At 34.7% G+C, this 19,167-nt stretch overlaps 2 protein-coding genes across 2 annotated transcripts in view; both read left to right on the top strand.

Moving 5' to 3' along the window:
• sh3gl2a (SH3 domain containing GRB2 like 2a, endophilin A1) overlaps positions 1–5,065 on the top strand; it is a 45,970-nt gene extending 40,905 nt beyond the window's left edge. The window contains exons 6-9 of the mRNA XM_082165676.1: positions 702–860; positions 1,670–1,773; positions 2,969–3,087; positions 3,175–5,065. Of these exons, the coding sequence (XP_082021802.1) occupies positions 702–860; positions 1,670–1,773; positions 2,969–3,087; positions 3,175–3,371 (579 nt within the window). The 3' untranslated portion in view covers positions 3,372–5,065. The remainder of the gene's footprint in view (positions 1–701; positions 861–1,669; positions 1,774–2,968; positions 3,088–3,174) is intronic.
• An 11,395-nt stretch (positions 5,066–16,460) lies between these two features.
• foxe1 (forkhead box E1) lies at positions 16,461–18,529 on the top strand. The gene has a single exon (XM_082165679.1). It carries the CDS (start codon positions 17,042–17,044, stop codon positions 18,098–18,100), a length of 1,059 nt encoding a protein of 352 aa, XP_082021805.1. The 5' UTR covers positions 16,461–17,041; the 3' UTR covers positions 18,101–18,529.
• The last annotated feature ends 638 nt before the right edge of the window (positions 18,530–19,167 follow it).

Below are 19,167 nucleotides of genomic sequence, written 5' to 3'. Positions count from 1 at the left end.
TACATCCAATCACAGTAAGGATTTTAACAAATAATTCAGACAATGAATTGGCTATTTAGTGATGTCTCCGCATTTGTGGTCTTGTCCGGTCTTGAGATAAATCCTGAGTCCTCGAAGTAGTTGAAAGTGGACAAGGTCAAAACGTTTTAGACCCATTTACATCGACCAAAACGCATCTTAATACCAGGTAGAAGCAAGCAGGGCCAAAGAGGTTGTTGAATGAGGGATGGGGCTGTTTAAGACTATTCTGGAAAGTGCTGAATCTAATTTTGCACACATCAGCAAGCAATGGGCCATTTACTTCTAAGGTCAGAGAAGAGGAACAAAAATGGACATAAAAAAATTATAATGACTATATTTGTATTTTACTAACTGTACTAACAATATTTTAAGTGTAACTCAGAATTTTATTGTTAATATTCTCCCCTGAGTATGACCTCTTTAAATACCACTAATTAACTCTTATCAGTCACTGATTTTAACGATTTTGAATACGCATCTGTTGAGAATTCAACTTTCAGAATCCGCCGGTGTGATTTAAATGTACTTGTGAATAATTCATCACAGTGAGAATATTTTGTAGTAATATTTGAAATAGCTTTGAAGTCCCAACCATTGATGGAGGCAATGCTTTGGAATCCCACTAGAGGTCAGTAACTGATCAGTGCAATTTTCAACTCTTTTTCCGTGTGTTATGACAGCATCACCTGAAGAAGCTGGAAGGGCGACGGTTGGACTTTGACTATAAGAAGAAAAGGCAAGGAAAAGTCACAGAAGATGAGATCAAACAAGCCCTGGAGAAGTTTGATGACTCAAAGGAGATTGCCGAACAAAGCATGTTTAACCTTCTGGAGAGTGATGTAAGATCTGTGGCCTGCCCTTGTTCACCATCCATTTCATGCCTCCATTATCTGTCCTTATTGTGCCATATACTATATCGAATGAGTCTTTCCCACTACATCTTTCCTTTTATTTTAAAGAAATACGTCACTGGATTCACTTGTTTTCATTTATCAGTGCATCTTATACAATGGCTATGTTTACATGGTTAATAGTCTGATTATTACCAATAATCAAAGTAAGAATTAAGATGTTAACATGACATGCGCAAAACCTTTTCAATCCCGTTTACATGATACATGTCATATTTAGATTATTTGCTAAGAGTTGTGATGTTTTTGCTTTAAAATAGGCAGCCTTCAAGCCCTCTCAGCGTTCACGGACCTGTTCACCAGTTCTAGGGTACATGGTCTCCCTCATTTTGCAAAAGCCACACTTCTGGGGAGTTTATGCTTTAGCTTTACACAACATAGACATCATGTGTTTTATTGATTTTTATGGTCAGAATTGGCACATTTCCGAGCATCAATGTGCATGATGCCAAGAAGTGTGGCTTCTTCTGTTCCAGCATGTTTTCGAACCCATGCATGAGCGTATGGTCAGAATAAAGCCGCAGCACTCCACATATTTTACTGTGATTTATGGTTACTCTAAATATGAACGTAATCATAATCACGGTGTTGTTTACATGAGCTTGCAGTACTTCACAGTACTGCATTTGTAAGGGTGCATGTAAATATAGCCATTGTTTGCTAAGCTTGACCTGCTATACAATCTTTGAGGAATTTCACATGTAATAGTTGTCGATGTTCTAACTTTGTTTCTGCAGATTGAACAAGTGAGTCAGCTTTCTGCTTTGGTCCAAGCTCAGGTGAACTACCACAGACAGGCCGCAGAGATCCTTCAGCAGCTGTCCACCAAGATAGAGGACAGGTTTGTGTTGTAGAACAAACCACACAGTACAAGACTCCTCGTAAATCTAGTCTAAACATTTAAATGGAACCTCTGTTCCCACAAAAAAACTATGCAATTACAGGCATAGGAGGGATAGTTTCTTAAAGGGATAGTTCACCCAAAAATGTAAATTCTTTCACAATTTACTCACCCTCACGTCGTTCCAAACCCGTAAGACTTTCGTTCATCTTCAAAACACAAATGAAGATATTTTTATGATATCTTAGAGATTTCTCTCCCTCCATTGGCAGTCCACTCAACTACCAATTTGACGCTTCAAAAAGTTCATAAAGAGATCGTAAAACAAATCCATATGATTCGAGCGGTTTAGTCCAAGTTTTCTGAAGAGAAGCGATCGCTTTATATGATGAACAGGTGTAATTTAGGCTTTTATTCACATAGTGAATCATCAGTGGAATCATTAACACAGGAATTACTTTTAAAGTTTTATAAAAAAAACTGTAGACAGAACATAACCGTGACCTGTCTGTCATGTTAAATTGTATTTTCTATAATGACTGATCGCACATAGGCATTTCAGTATTTGCTGAGAAAAGCCTGCAAATAAAGATAAATAAAAATGTCACATTATTATGGCAGATTAAAAAAGTGATTTTATAAATGAATATATTGTTTATTTCAATATCATTTTATTCATAAGCCTACATTCCACAGCAATCCGCTTTAGAGTTTGTTAATCTGTCCGGTAACCGGCGGATGCGTTTTTTGTATCCCACCTGCATTTGGCTGTTGCAGCGCATCTCGCTGTGTGGCATCACATCAAGAATGTCACATGCTGTTTGAAGTTAAAAGTAGTTCGACACGTCTAGATACTCCATCTGTATTTGAACACAAAAAATCCTGTGTGAATGACTCCACCTGTTCATGATAAGTGTGGTTTGGTAAAGCACGTTAAGATGCCTGTCGTAACAACTGGGGATGGTAAGTCTGCAAAATACGCAAAAACATGCTTTGCATTTAGGCTTGCTCAGAGGAAAATTTATTGTGTAAAAATTAAGTATGCGTTTTGGTTAATAAATGTTCATTTTGGGGTAATCCGTTTATTTTTCATTTTATCACATTGTCTTTTATATAAAATTATACTAAATTATCAGGCCTAGTTTCTTATTATACAGACTTAATTACCGATTTATTTATTTATTTATTTTGGCAGAATAAGAGAGGCTTCTTGTAAGCCAAGAAGAGAGTATGTCCCCAAACCTCGCACCTCCCTGGATTTAAGTGAGAACCACAATGGGAGTATTGGGCACAGTGGCCGTTCTAGGTCACCTGGTAAGGCACTAAAATAATTAAATCTATGAAATGCAGGATTTCATTTTCTGTGCTTAAAGATATATATTTTTTTTTTACCCGTTTCAGCTCCAATGGACCATCCTTGCTGTCGGGCACTTTATGATTTTGACGCTGAAAATGAGGGTGAGCTAGGCTTCAAGGAAGGTGACATCATCACCTTAACCAGCAAGATTGACGACAACTGGTATGAAGGAAAGATCAATGAGCACTCTGGCTTCTTCCCTGTCAACTATGTAGATATCCTGGTAGCTTTGCCCCACTAAGTCTTATGCATGTACCCTAATCATGACCTGACCAATCAAACCACTTCTGCAAGAGGAGAAAACAACCAAAACAAACAGCACAAAAAGCTTGGTTATGGTATTTGCGCATAGGAAATAAGCAATGAAAACTTTGAGTGCCCTTTCGTAAATATTATTCCATGACTTGGAATGCCACCACTTTATTGTAATATTGATTTATTTGATCTTTCTTGAGGTTGATCAGACCTCTGCATTGCCTGCTGCTATGCCTCCTGAATGTTCGGACGTTATTTTTTATTTTATTTTATTTATTTATTTTTTTGCCTGTTTCCATTTGCAACAAAACATTTATCCACACTCTTTTAAAAAATAAAATATTTCCAATGAAATAAGACAACACAAATTATTTTGGTATTAAGTTCTTAGCATAAAGTATTAATGAAACGTTATTTGAAGGATAATGGTTGAATTGAAGTATTAAACATTTACATATTTTTTTTCTTTAAAATTGCAATAATTGCAAAACAAATATACTGTAACCTCTTTCATAGTGTGAAATGTTCCACTGTTTGTTTAATGTCCTAAAACAAATTTTAGCCTTTAAGTGGTGGTAGATTTGACTATTTAAATAGATTCATATTTAGCAACAAAGAAAAAAAAAAACTGAATAATTTATTTGTTGTGTTACAGTGTGTTATACATCGGTCATTTAACAATCTGTATGGTCCATGAATCCTGTGGGCCTTTTCAAACTTTCCATTTCACATTCCATAGATGTTAAACTGGTCACTAAAAGGCAACCTAAAAATTGTTTTATGAAGTAATGTGTGCGTGTGTACATATATATGACTATAAATATGCCTGAGTGTATGTTATCAGAACCCATGAAACTGTGCATTTAAACTTTTCTTTCATATATTTGTCTTTTAATGGTTTTGATGGTGAAGTGTTTTTTTCGTTTTCTTTTTTTCTGTGCTAGTAATGGCAATGAATTGTAAAGAAATTGTAAAGAAATGACAGGTACTCCCCCATATTATGCCACTGAAAAACTGTTCTTTGGGGGAATTGATCAACAAATGGTTGTTGCACCTCGTCATATTAAACTGGAATAAGAGAAAGTATTTTAACATCGCAAAAAAGGCTGATTTAAAAAAAAAAAGAAAAAAAAAAGGCTGAAGATAGCTGATATAAAGCAATTTCTGATTGTAAATGATGTATAATTTGGTCAAAAGTGTCCACAAACAGAAGTACATATGTTCTAAAAAAAAAATGTAGGTATTTAGTTAATGTATTATTTATTATTATTAAATCTAAGATCCCCTTTATATATATAAAAAACATAAGCGTAGTTTGTATTGTCAGGAAATACCAATATTTTTCAATTGTGTTGTTATCCTGAGGTTATCAATGAGGTATGTACAGTCATTTTTGTGTTTTATTTCCTTTTTGTGTATAGTCATGTAACTATAGTACCATGTGTTATTTTTGGATCAGTGTTGAAGCATTTAACATTAGATATAAAATAGACACTGAATATTTATTGAAGTGCTGGTGGAGTGTTTAGTTGTAAAGCACTACATATCAACTCCTTTTTTAGCATGAATTTTCATGACTCATCTGAATGAATAGGCTTGTATTGAGCACACAAAAAAAATAAAAAATAAAAATAAAAAAAACCTGCAAGCAACTACAATAAATACTACAGATTAAGGGTGCACTTGGAGTGTGTGTATTTTGTTTGAAAACCAGTAGGTGATGCTGCCACAACAGACTGAGTATTTTTTACCAAACATCTGTCCAAATTAACGCCACCATATTCTGCTAGTTTCGCTAATGTGATTTTTCACAATACACTTTTTTTTTTTTCTGTGCCAACTATAGAGGTCAAAATTACATCTTTTTATCTTGCATCTTTATGTATCTTTTTGGTAAAATGTACCACATGGAAATTGAAACGCATATTGGTACAATCTGTTAAAATGAACTAGTCATTTCTTACTGAGAATGATTTACAAAAGGAATACTATAACACTTTAGTGTTTTGCTGAAAGAAAAATCACAAATTGTGGTGATTTTCATGTTATTTTTGATGAGTTTCCATTTTTTGGCACCCATTCACTAGGATCTTAAGATATTAATAGCTCTGACAAAAAACTTTCAACTGCCTCTCTCCCGCCAATATTTTCCACCTCCACCTCCATGTGTCCCGCCCAGATACTGGCACGCCAGGGATGTGTCACTTCATCTTACAACTGTACTTACAGTCAGTGAGGCATATCATATCCACCCTATATGCTCCACCCCACCCCTCATGAACACAAACCATCCAGCATGCTTCACTCTTGCACAGCCACAATGTAAACATTTATCCTGTTCCCAGACTCACTGCGTGTCGGCAAACACCAAAGACTAACAGAGTTTGTTGTGCATACTGTGGCTGAAAGTACATATTAATAAATGTACTTGTATTTTTTATGTCTGAAATTGTTTATAAGGGTTTTTCCCCCCACAAAATAAATCAGGATGATCAGGACCCCAACATGAAACAAAGAATCACCCTGAATAGATGAATCACCCTTTTATTCAATGTTGCCTGGGACAATGGTCATTAGTCTGAATACTAAATACATAAATATGTTTTATATTTCTATATACAATATATCATATACATTATTTAAGTTATAAGATATCCATTTTAATATGACACAGTGTTTCCCATTAGTTAGCAGACTAATCTGCCCCGCCACAGTTTCATTATGAACCAAAAGTTATTTAGGTAACGCTTTACAATTAACGTTCATGGTTAACATTAGTTAACTACATTAGTGAGCACGGACTAATGATGAACTGCACTTATACAGGATTTATTCATCTTTGTTAATGTTAATTTCAACATTTACTAATACTTTATTAAAATATTGTTAACATTAGTTAATGCACTGTGAACTAACATTAACAAGCAATGAACAGCTTTATTTTTATTAACTAACATTAACAAAGATAAACAAATACAGTAACAAATGTATTGCTCATGGTTAGTTCATGTTAGTTAATACATTAACTAATGATAACTAATGAACCTTATTGTAAAGTGTTACCAATATCTCATTAGTTAGATAATGTGTTCCATTTGTTACAGTATTGATTAATCTTTGTTAATCTTTCACATCTTTTTCTGTGACCCTTGATCTATTAATACTAAAACTTTCTTTTCTTTTCTATTCTATATTTATTAAAACAAAAATTAGGTGTACTGCATTAGACTAAACTGGGAAGGGTCACAGCACTTGCATATTGTTGCCCTTTTGTTAGTGTGATTGCATATTGCTCTCATTTGTAATTCGCTTTGGATAAAAACGTCTGCTAATGATTAACAACTTTTGATTTGAATAATGTAATAAAATTACAAATTACATGTAATAAAATAAAATAAAAGTATGTAAAAGTATGTTTCATAGTTATTTCGTGTTAACTTAAGTAGCTAATGTTAACAAATGGAACCTTATTGTTAAGTGTTTCCAATATTTTACACTTGTCTCTAATGTTACGTTTTGCACCATTGCTTTGACAAAGCATCTGTCAATTGAACTAAAATTGAAATTGCGATATGACTTGAGTTTATCAAATCGCAAAAGGCTGTAATCACTAAAATTGTAATCACAAAAGATTTCACCTGATCTCAAAGAGTATATTATCTAGTAATAACAATGTCTAGTAATCATGATCTAAAATTTCTCCTGAACATGGACAAAGACATCCAATCAGCGTTGTGACTTCAAAATATGTCATCACATTGTATCGCTAACCATTGCCTAAATGTCAGAAATATTTGATGCAAACAGCATGAGTCACTCTTTGGACGATGCAGGGGACTGGCAGAGGAGAGTGTGTTTGCCTGTGTTCTTACATGTTCAACTTGCTGGTGTTCTCACATACTTTCTCTTTTGAACAGCAGGCTGAGCTCTCATCACCAAGCAAGGGCTGTTAATTCCTTGTCTTTCAGCTCCCCTCAAAAGAGCTTGTGATTGGAGATGACAAATGAGGCGGTAAGACAGGTCAGACTGCAACAAGCTCAGGTGTGCTAACATGACTGTTAGAGTGGCAGTGCACCAATGTGCCTATTCAATAGACTAAAGTTTGTTGGAAACAATCTTACTAAATAAATATTTTAATAACGATGACATAATCACTTGTTATTATTTTTATACGTTTTATTTTATTGCCTGATAATGTTTTTTTTGTTTTTTTTTAAACAAGTATTTCTGTTGTAGTAAAACTGACCTAAACTATATGCCTGAAAACAAAAAGACAGAATGAAAATGTCCTCTAGTTACTCAAAGAATAAATAATCTAAAGATGTTCATCAAAAAACCCCACAGAGTGCCAGGTAAGAGTTAAATTGGAAGACAAAAAGCATGAGATAAGGGTGAAGGCCAGAAGTGGCAGTAGGAATGTGTGTGGGTGTAAGGCGGAGAAACCTCGCTGAATATTGTGTCTGGTAAAGTGTAGCTGTCTGCTCTAATGCTCTCAAAGTGGGCCTGGAGCCTATTTTATGAACTAATGTCCAATCCTGTGTTATGTCTCAATTTTTACAGGAATTTAGATAAGGGTCTAATCGCAAACAGTGGACAGAATTCATCCCCAATATTCCACTACAATAATGTATAAATATAATTGTATTTATTTTTTGAAGGTATAAATTAACAAATATTCATAAATATTTGATTGTATTTTTTACTTAAAATATATATATAAAAAAAAAATGCAACACATGATATAGAAAAATGCCACAGAATATTTATTTTTTATTATTTGAAACCTTTAAACAAAGTTGTGTTAAACAAACAATTATATATATATATATATATATATATATATATATATATATATATATATATATATATATAATTCAGTTTTCAGTATCATTTCTCCAGTCTTTAGTGTGGCATGATCCTTCAGAAATCATTTTATTATGCTGATTTGGTGCTCAAGTAACAAACAACATAACAATGATGATACTTTTTTCAGGATTCTTTGATAAATAGAAAGATCAAAAACAGCACTTATTTGAAATAGTAAAAACTTTTACATTTTTACAAAATATTTCTGTCATTCTTGATCAATTTAATGCATGCTGAATAAAAGTATTAATTTCTTTTAAAAAAGAAATAAAAAAATCTGATTAATCTTACTTACCCATGGCAAATTTTAAATGGAATATATACCAGAAATAATTTATCCTTTATTGCTCTTTATATTCCAGGCACTAAACCACTTAAACTTAATTTCACATTTAATACATACACAACACACATAATGTGATTGGCAGAAATACAGTGGGGAGATGAGTGACAGGTGGACACATATTTGGGTGCAGCTTCAGAAAAAACAAAGCAGCCGTTCACCCTCAGTGTCAGCTAAAGACGCAGGCACACACCATGCAAAACAGCTCAGTGAAGGCACCATTTGTTGTGCAAATATACTAGTATATGCAAATGAAGCCACATACACATATACTTTGACATGCCATGGGCCAGCCACAAATAAGCATAAGAACAAAAAATAAAATAAAAAATGATTGACCAATTACTGCTTTATTTAAAGGTAAAAGCACGGACAATGTTTGTTTGTTTTTTGTTAGTTTTTTTTGCAATCAAACATAACACATAACATTTTGATCACACTGCAAAGTGATATGTGTTTACTTTCCTATTATTTCTGTAAACCGAAGAGGGAATGGGAATGACATGTAATGGCTTGGTAATGCTAATGGATATATTACATTTATATGATGATTTTAAACCAAATTAATCAAAAAGCAACCATTTTTTAAAGGAAATAGAAAATAAGAGTAGTCTGGTAAAAAAAAAAAATGGACAAATAACTCATAAGTGTTTGCAATATAAAATTGTGTTCAAAGAAAGTCCCGTAGACAAACCGTGCATGCGATTATAAACCCAGAATGCACCTGCTGTAGTGTAACCCAAGGCGATGGGAGTTGTTTATTGATAGAGATTAGTCTGATTGTCAAAGTGCTTCCCTATCCAGGGTGAGCCTGTCTCTCTAGGACAATAACACACCTTTTCACCCAACCATTGAACCAAAAGTTGACCAATGTTGTGAATCGTAGTTGGGTCTGAGAAAAGGCATTTTTGTTCTTTTAATGTTTGCTGCTGTGAGTATTTTCTAGAACTAGTTTCTGGAGAACAAGGTTTTAGTTTTAAATAACAGAAAAATGAACGGCAAGCATTTGAGAGTGGTTAATCAGTGTTTAGAGAGCAGGAAATTAGTGTATCATGAAATCACAATCAGACTACTGCCAGTAATAACAGGGAAAATCCATCCCACAAAGCAAAGAAAATCAAGTGTGTGAGAGCTTGAATACTTATGCACAAGATGTGGCTTGCGTTGGCTCTTTGCTTTAAGAACAGGTAATCCAGTAGTGTCAGTGATTGAGGAGATACAAATCCTGCAGTAACAGACATGCAGGTGGCACTGGAAAAGAACTGCATACCGTGCAATTTTTTTCTTTCTTTGTCTTTGTCAGGCATCCCCGAATGCCAACCATCTCCCTCTCTCTCTCTTGAGATAGATAGATAGATAGATAGATAGATAGATAGATAGATAGATAGATAGATAGATAGATAGATAGATAGATAGATAGATAGATAGATAGATAGATAGATAGATAGATAGATAGATAGATAGATAGATAGATAGATAGATAGATAGATAGATAGATAGATAGATAGATAGATAGATAGATAGAAAAAAATTCTAACCCATTCCTCTTCAGCAGTAAGATCGGGATTCTTCTGCTGACATGTTCTCTTCCTTAATTTCTTATTTGTTAAGCTCAAGATGTTTTAATAAGATTTCAAAACCATGTTTGTTATATTAAAAGGTTCAACATGTTAAACAGCCAAAATCCTGCCAACACTTAACTAAATCTGCTGGAGTTGAAAGATTAGACATTGAATGACATTCATGAGAGACATAGAGCTTTGGGTGTTCAGAACACTTGACGTCATGCATGAATTCATAAAGCAAGGGATATACACACATACACATATTTGGATTACATTCTAAAAAAATCAGTCCTATGGTTTCCAACGGTTGAACGGAGTCAATTTCAATCACCACTCTGTCATTTGAAACAATATCCATGATTGGCAAATAAACAAAATAAATAAATCTCAAGGTCGATGACTGTGGAACTTCATTTCATCTTCGAGTCCCAGTGAGGTGTGGTCACATCTATCCTCCTAGACAACCAGTTTCGCTAATGAGAGAGAACATTCCATGGAGAACATTGAACCTTCACACTCACAATACAACTGGATTGAGCAACCCATTCAGAAGCAGGCAGGGGGAAAGAGAATGAGCATTTGAGCCAACAGAAGTCTAGATGTGTCTGCAGAAATGTCGGAAAAGTACTTTGGTGGCCAACATCTCACTGTATACTCTCAGACACAAGGAGCCAACTCAAAGCCATGAAAGAGGGTTTGCAGAGGTTTGTTCTTGATGCTTTGAGGCTGTTTAATTAATATCTCTTAACATTTAGAGCAAATATAGCGAGTAGGTACTTTAGGATAGCGCTTTATTCAAAACAGATGGTTTCAAATCGTCTTTACAATGATAAACAGGAAAATAACGTTTCAACAATGCAGACAGAATTAGATTTTGCTGTAAAGCAGCTCTAAAAAGACGATCAGTACACAATAAAGTATATCATATACAATATAGTAATTATTCAGTTGAAATTTGTTCAGTGAAAAAAAAAAAAAAAAAAAATTTTAAAACTTCATCGGAAGACAATATTTCAAGAGATGACTTGGGCTACGTTCACACTGCGAGCCTTAGAGCTCAATTCCGATTTATATCTGATATATTTTGTATAGCTGTTCACATTGTTGTTTTAAATGTGGCCTATATCAGATTCCAGTGTGAACAGAAGTCCTGTACTGACCTGCATGCACAAAAGTACGATAAAAAGACGCCACGCCACGATGCACAATGTCATAGTAAACATGGAGGACATTAAAGTAAGCGAAAATCTGTCAAATCTGACTAACATTAGCGCAGAATTGTGAGAAATGTTGAGAGATGTATTCCGATATGACTGTTCAGACGGCGGTCGCATTGGAAAACATCTGATCTTTATCGGATTTAGGATCACATTTGGATCCCAAATCGGAATTGAAAATATCAGATTCCATGTGGTTTGTGCGGTTCACACTGTCATGAGAAAAACAGATCTGAGCCATATATGAGCAAAAATAAATAAATAAATAAATAAATAAATAAATAAATATATATATATATATGATTTGGGCTATATTTACCTGATGTCTGAACATAGCTTTTGAGCAATCATACAGTCCCAAAAACAGAATATATATGTGCTGTGGAATAACAACTCCACTGAAAAGTTTGTAATGAAAATGCATGGTAAAATACTTCCTTCTTTGGGGTGACTTTATCTTATGAAAAACCTTCAACTGAAAATCTTTTCAGACTGGTTGTTCAATTTATATATTTTTTTTTACTGAGTAATTCTAATGCGAATGTACAGTACACAGAGCACTGCTGATTGGCCGTGTCAATACAGACAGGTGGCTGCCTTGTGGAGAGTCATAAAGAGTGAACGTTAGCAGAGAGAGCCAGCATTCTGCTTCAGTTATGTAAACTGGCCAGGCCTGAGAGCCAGTCAACCGGCACTAGGAGTTTGCATTGCCACTGACAAGACTCGGGCTAAATGCAAACAGTATACATGTTGATGTACACAAATACACTTACATCCATGACTACACTTATGCATAACACATGATGTGTAAATAAATAGATAAACAAACAAATAAATATCTGTAGCCTAGTAATAATGTAATGTACATTACATCCGTGTAAATAAATGTCCACAAAAAATTAAGCAGCATTTTAATGATATTTTAATTTTTATATATATAAAAATGTCATAACATTCGAATGCTCATATACAGGGAGAAACATCATCTGTTCATGTAATTAAGTGTGTGTTTGGAGTTCATCTGTGCTGTTGCTCATAGAAAGCACTCTGGAATGTAAATGACAGTTGGAATGTCAATAATAATGTAATACATGCGTAAATAAATTTCCCCCAAAAATTATTAAGCAGCATTTTCATAATTGATAATAAAAAACATTATTAATAATCAATCACAATTAATAAGTGATAATAAATGAGCACCAAATCATATTAAAATGGAATAGGAATAAATTACATTTTAAAATATATTAAAATAGAAAACAGTTCTTTTAAACCGTTTTACTGTATTTTTTAACAAATAAATGCTTCCTTTGTGAAAATATAGACTTATTGTGAATATAAAAATATAAACATAAAAAAACGAAAATGTTGGAATTATTTGAACTTCTGACCAGTAGTGTATAAAATACATTTTATGTTTTATTTATGTGATTCATTTAAATAATGTTTCATATGAAAAAAAAAAAGAAGAAAATATTTGATTAAAGGTTACTACATAAATATTAAAAACAAGTGAGAAATAATTTCTTGAGGAGAAAACATCTGAGGTAATGTTTGATGACTTAGAGTAGCCTAGATTATATTTGCAAGGGCAGTTTCTGCATATAAAGCTTGTCTCTCTAGTTCTGAAGCACAACATCTCTGCGAATGAGACTAGACCACCATCACTAGACTATTGCTACACTTCTAAAACCAACCTAAAAAGCTGTCAGTGATTAAACTCATATGTTAAAGCCATTTTAAACCCATAGAGCTAACGGTCATTATTACTTCAAGATCAAGTAACAACAAAAATGTGCAAGATCTCCAGAATCTGCTGAATTTACCAGCTTGTAAAGTGCTGAACACGCACTGAGAAACACACGGACCATGGCAGGAGCAAATGAGTGGCCATGTTATACACTGAACGCCTGAGCGTCATGATAATAATAGAGTCATGTCTATTATTCTAAACCAGTAAGCATGAGGAGCACTAAGAGAAAAAAACACACAAATACTGTCAGCAGCATTAGTGGGTTATGGCTTTCAGCTATGCTAACATACTAATAACACGCGATTTGTCTGTCCTCTCCACTATAGCTTTTTTCCTAATCAAATTACAGTTAAGATAATTGTAAAATAAATGTTTTTTTTTTGTTTTTTTTAAGTAATGACTCGGATGGCCAGTGATATGACCAAATCATAGTTCAATACCAGATGTTTTTAGTTTTTTTTTAGATGAAATAATAATTACAGATGAGATTGTGATCTAATTTATAACACAGATGAACAATAAGGAACAGAGTTTATAAAGTGTTTTACACATGACACAAACAGTCTAAAGTGACTTTACTTACTGAAGTTTTTTATTTTTTATGGGGTTCCATTTTTCACCTGAAGAGTGAGGGGGTGTCAGAGGCTTTTGCATGGCTTATAATGACAAAGCTCTGATTTACATAATTCATCAATGGATGGCCTCTTGAACCATTTGAAAAAAACAACGTTCTGTTCGCATTGATACTACACGTGTGCAGAACAATTTTCTAGTAAAATAATTCTGACAATGTTTTACATCATTTAAAAAATAAATTAAAAAATAAATGCTATCAACATGCTTTTAGGAGACACTTTGAAAAAATATATTAGTTAAGTTTTACTCCATCTTGCTTGTCGGTTTGAACAGATTATACAACTCCATTGTCTATTTGATTCAGGAAGCAGACATACTAAAAATCAACATAATATATGTCAACATGTCAAGCATATTATAGAAAAGGTTAGTCTGTATGTAAAATAAATGGTAACACCTTAGTTTAGAGTCCAATTCTCACTATTACCTAGTTGCTTATTAGCATGCATTTTACTAGGATATTGGCTCTTTATTATACTTATAAAGCACATATTCATGCCTTATTCTGCATGACCATATTCTACATCCCTTAATCCTACCCAATACCTAAACATAACAACTACTTTACTAACTATTAATAAGCAGTAATTAGGTGTTTACTGAGGCAAAAGTCTTAGCTAATAGTTAGTTAATAGTGAGAATTGGACCCTAATCTAAAGTGTGACCACAGAGAGGTAAAAAAAAGAAAAAAAAAAAAGTTTATATTATTATTATTATTATCATCATCATTATTAGGTCAGGCAATACCAGGAGAGATCAGCAAAACAATCAGCTCCAAACAATACACATATTACATACTCAAGAAGTAAAAAAAACACAAAAAAACAAGTTTGGTTGTTTGCTTTGTCATTCAATCTTTTCTGTGCCCACAGAACTCCAGGGAAAAGCGCTGGTGATTTCTACAGAATTAAAATTCCTGTCATTCTGGCACAGCTGCCACATTTCAAATAGACCTACTTTAAATGGAATACTAACGTACTGCTTACTGCTGCCCTCCTGTTTTTTGTTTTTGATTTTAGCAAAAGGTGAAATGCTGATATTGCTTTTTTCTGTAAAGAATATTTTTGGTGGTGAGATAAAATAATGAGACCAGAGAGATTCACTGATGGTATTATTCCGGTTATTCTGGTTCATTCTACACACTTGAAGTTGCAGGTCAAGTTAAGAGCGTTGCAGTATCAGACACAGTATTCCACGCAGCAATGTCAAACATTTTCTCAAATGTAGTTGGTTAGTAAAAGTACAGAAAATGCTCTTTTAAATTTTTTTTTTTTTTTTTTGCAGAATCCTTATATTAGGATTTTAACAAAGTGCATCATTCAGCTATGTGGCAAATTTACTCACCCAAATTTCATGAAAAGGTCTTAAATATTGAAATATTCAAAAAAAATTACTTGAGAAATGTACTTAAGAGAAATGTAATTATGTAATAGTCTTTACGATTATTAATTGTATAAGCAGAGCTGTTGTATTTAATCAATTCAACGCTGTAATGAGTAGAATTAAGAGTGCTTGGTAGACTAATTGTTTGAGGTTTTTTTTTTATAAACTCTGATGACGTCAATGACAGCATGAACAAAATATGAGGTATTAAGGTAAACTCTTTCTCGTAAATGTAAAATCCTTTATGTGATGGAGAGCAACATTTTATGACTCATCCCTAGAGCATTTTCTGCCAACTGCACAAAGGTGGGCCCTTAGGAATTATCCTGTATAAATCCGCCGGGCACAAGAGATTACCCTCAGATGACAGGTGAGGAATCTCTTTGTAATCCCAAGTAATGTTTAACCTTTTCAGACAGGCTCATTGTCTTGGCGTCTGTCCGAGGAACAACCCATCTCGGCATAACCTCTCAAACTCTCCAGGTTCAAGACCCATCATTTGGCCTCAAGTGCAGATTCTCACATAAGAGGTTTTGCCTGAGTATTTGCTAAGTACTAGCTTGAAGCAAACCACTGAATATAATGCATGATGCTCACCTGATCAGGTCAGAGAGGTTGTTTAAGGACAGAATTTTATAATTCGCCAAAATCAAGAAGTGCAAAGAGTCTCAATGAGAATCAGTATTTAAACAGGGCTATTTTCAACTTAAAAACCACAAAAATCTAGGCAACAATACCAGCAATTGCATTTTTTTTATCTCTTTATTAAACATCTACCCAACATGGAAACAGGATACCAGGCCCAGGTATCAGCCTGTCTATACCCACACACCAAAATGTGACCCAGATTTGCATTCTGTTAAAACAGAGGGAGGCACACACTGTGGCTTACAATAACATATTTACATCTTCTCACACAGATGAAACCGCCTGACACGGCACTGAAGAAAAAATATATATATTCTGCGGAGGCCATGGAGTTTTTGTTACCACTAAACAGGGCTATTAGAGCTCAATAAGGCCCCACTTTAGCCTAAATGAATCCCAAGCTGTTTTGCTTGCTACAAAAATAAACTGACTTGTTTTCCATTAGTTGCCGGGAGAGCTAGAAAATTAGGACCACGAAAGAGAATGAGCTGCATGTAGGGAAAAAGTAAGATGATAGGAGCCATTAATCTACAGCATAAACAAAAACAGGATGAGTAATCAAATAGTTGATACCTTTAAATCTTTCAGTTTTTTTTTTTATATTTTATTTTATTTTTGTCTGGGGAAAAAGTGCTTTGGTGGCTTTTCTGAGATTGAATCATTTTTAATTAAAATACACTCATTCAATAGATTTCTATTTTTTTATTTGTCGGCTACAGTGTACATGTACTTGTTTCCACAAAAGTTGAAGTAAATAAATGTTACCGATTTGGACAGCACTTAAAGATATACAAATATGCAGAGGCATGCGCTTTTAGCCACGTGACAGATAACCTGCTTGAGGAGGTGTGGCTAATAACTCTTCAGGTTGTGTGTTCCTTCGGTAGCACAGCCAGTTATTGACTGCTCACTTCTCTCTTCAACATTTTGAACACCACCATCAAATAAGGCTGTTTATGTGAGTGCTTCCATTTTTCTAAAACTTGGTCTTGCAAGAATTGCTCAGATTTAAGGGCATCTCTGCATAGGGACACACCTGTTGTTACAGATGAAGTGCAAAGGAACTGATATTTCTGGTTGAGGATTTTAAGGTCTGAATTATGACTGGTATTTTTTCACCAAAATATATCCAGCAAGCAAAAACCATTTGTTACTCCTGACAAAGAACCAAGCGATCCAAAACTGTGACAGACTGATCGTGATTTCTAAGCTGTGCTACCGTTGGGAGTCATTTTACCTAGAGTCATGCCTGTGGTTAAAGTGGAGAGTGACTCTCCCTCTGAAACCACTCTTCCAGTGAATGACAGTCAGAGAGCAGATCCACAAAGAGGGCGCCGGAGGAAGAGGCCCCTTCAGCGAGGCAAACCACCATACAGCTACATCGCCCTGATCTCCATGGCCATTGCCAACTCGCCCGACCGCAAACTCACTCTGGGAGGGATCTACAAGTTCATCACAGAGAGGTTTCCTTTCTACCGAGACAACTCCAAGAAATGGCAGAATTCCATCCGCCATAACTTGACACTCAACGACTGTTTTATCAAGATCCCTCGAGAGCCTGGTAGACCCGGAAAAGGCAACTATTGGGCGCTGGACCCCAATGCTGAAGACATGTTTGAGAGTGGAAGCTTTCTAAGACGCCGAAAGCGCTTTAAACGCAGCGACTTCACTACGTATTCATCGTACGTGCACGAGTCTCCCGTCTTCTCGCCAGTCCAAATTGCACGCTCAGCCTACGCCAACTCGGTCTACTCGAACATGAGCCCGCCATACGCACAGCAGCTGCCTTCCGCCTACTACCAGGCCTCCCCTCCGAGCTTTGGCGGAAGTCAGTCGAGGGTCTTCCGAATCAACTCTCTCATTGGGTCGCCAAGCAGGATGGGCCAAAGCGCAGAAATGATTCCTCAGCAGTCTTGCCGCAGTTTCAGTCCTGAGAGTGGCTCCTGCAGTTTGGGTGGACCAGGCTTCCAACATCAGTCCTGCAGCGGGGAGACGGTGCTATCCTTCTGTTCTAGCTCCTCAAACAACATGGCATTTGCCTACTCCAGCCCGGGACATGGACAAACTCAGGTACCATATACACAAGGCAGCACCCAGGCATACGGGCCAACAGGGAGGGTGGCCATCTCCAGTTTGTCTCCCATTGCTGGTGATGCTGTCGGGGACCCGTATGATAGAACCTCCCCTGCACAGCTGGGCTCTTTTGTTCAATACAATAACTCTGGTCCAGTAGGAAACTCGGGAGCCTACATCAGGCATCCAGCTTACTCAGGTAATATGGACAGATTTGTGTCTGCCAACTAACAAAGATCAAGGATCTTTTCCCATAGCGAGAACAGCTGGCACAAAGGAACATTTGGAAAGACGATTTAAGTGACTATGAAAAACATTGTGAAAAACAACTGTGATATTTAAAATGTTGTTGTTGTTTTATTGTGATTCCCTCAATATAGTAAATTGAAATGTTAAATGATCTCAATTTACACATGTACAGACTGTTCCTATTTCAACAAGTTGAAAAAAATGTTTACAAATTACTTTTTTTTTTTTTAAACATGGTCTTGTAAGCAAGGTGTTTTTAAAATTTTTTGAGTGAAATGTGTTCATATGCTTTGTACATGCTTTTCTTATAATTTCCATCTGTGGTAAAAGTATAAAATGCTTCCATTTACTTTTCATTGAATTAAGTTACTACATTTACTTAAGTCAGTGATATAAACATTTTCTAAAAGAGTCTTGTGTTGCTGGATCTTTCAGAGAATGAGGAAATCATATTTATTTATTTTTCATTTAACATTGAATACATTGAAACACACTAGGCTCTAAATAAAGAAAATCTTAAAATATACATGTCCTAAAATACTTCCTCCAGCGGAGCTCTAAATCTACATACATTTTTATTTATTTCTAAAACCGATCATGCCAAATTATACTTTTCTCCTGGTTTTATATTACTGAAAAATATTACAGCATATTATTATATAATTTGAAAGAATAAACAATCAGCTCATTCATATAGCACCAAAATAATTTTCAATTATTATATTAGGCTACTTAAGGAATTTATGTGTATATTCTTTTGTGACAAGCTTTCAGTCAAATATGTATATGTATGTATGTATATATATATATAATTACCTTCATTTATATAGCGCTTTTTACAATTCAGATTGTTTCAAAGCAGCTTTACAGTGCTTTATAGCATGCAGATGGACACAAATTAGCAAGTGTTTAATGTTGGTTACACTGCACATATTTAATTGATGACAAAATGGTCAGAATAATTTAAAAATATTTTTTTTCTCTCTTTACATTTTTTAAAAATACTTAAAAAGTATTTGTTAAAAACCCATTCTTGCAATGGAAAGGTC

Source organism: Leuciscus leuciscus (genome assembly GCF_965113295.1).
Source record: "Leuciscus leuciscus genome assembly, chromosome: 3".
Lineage (NCBI taxonomy): Eukaryota > Metazoa > Chordata > Actinopteri > Cypriniformes > Leuciscidae > Leuciscus > Leuciscus leuciscus.
The sequence above is the reverse complement of the archived record's forward strand: the minus strand, read 5'-3'. Positions and strand labels throughout refer to the sequence as shown.

Bases quoted from the DNA above. Each gene is read 5' to 3' on its own strand.
- foxe1 (XM_082165679.1), top strand. From the start codon at position 17,042: ATGCCTGTGGTTAAAGTGGAGAGTGACTCTCCCTCTGAAACCACTCTT.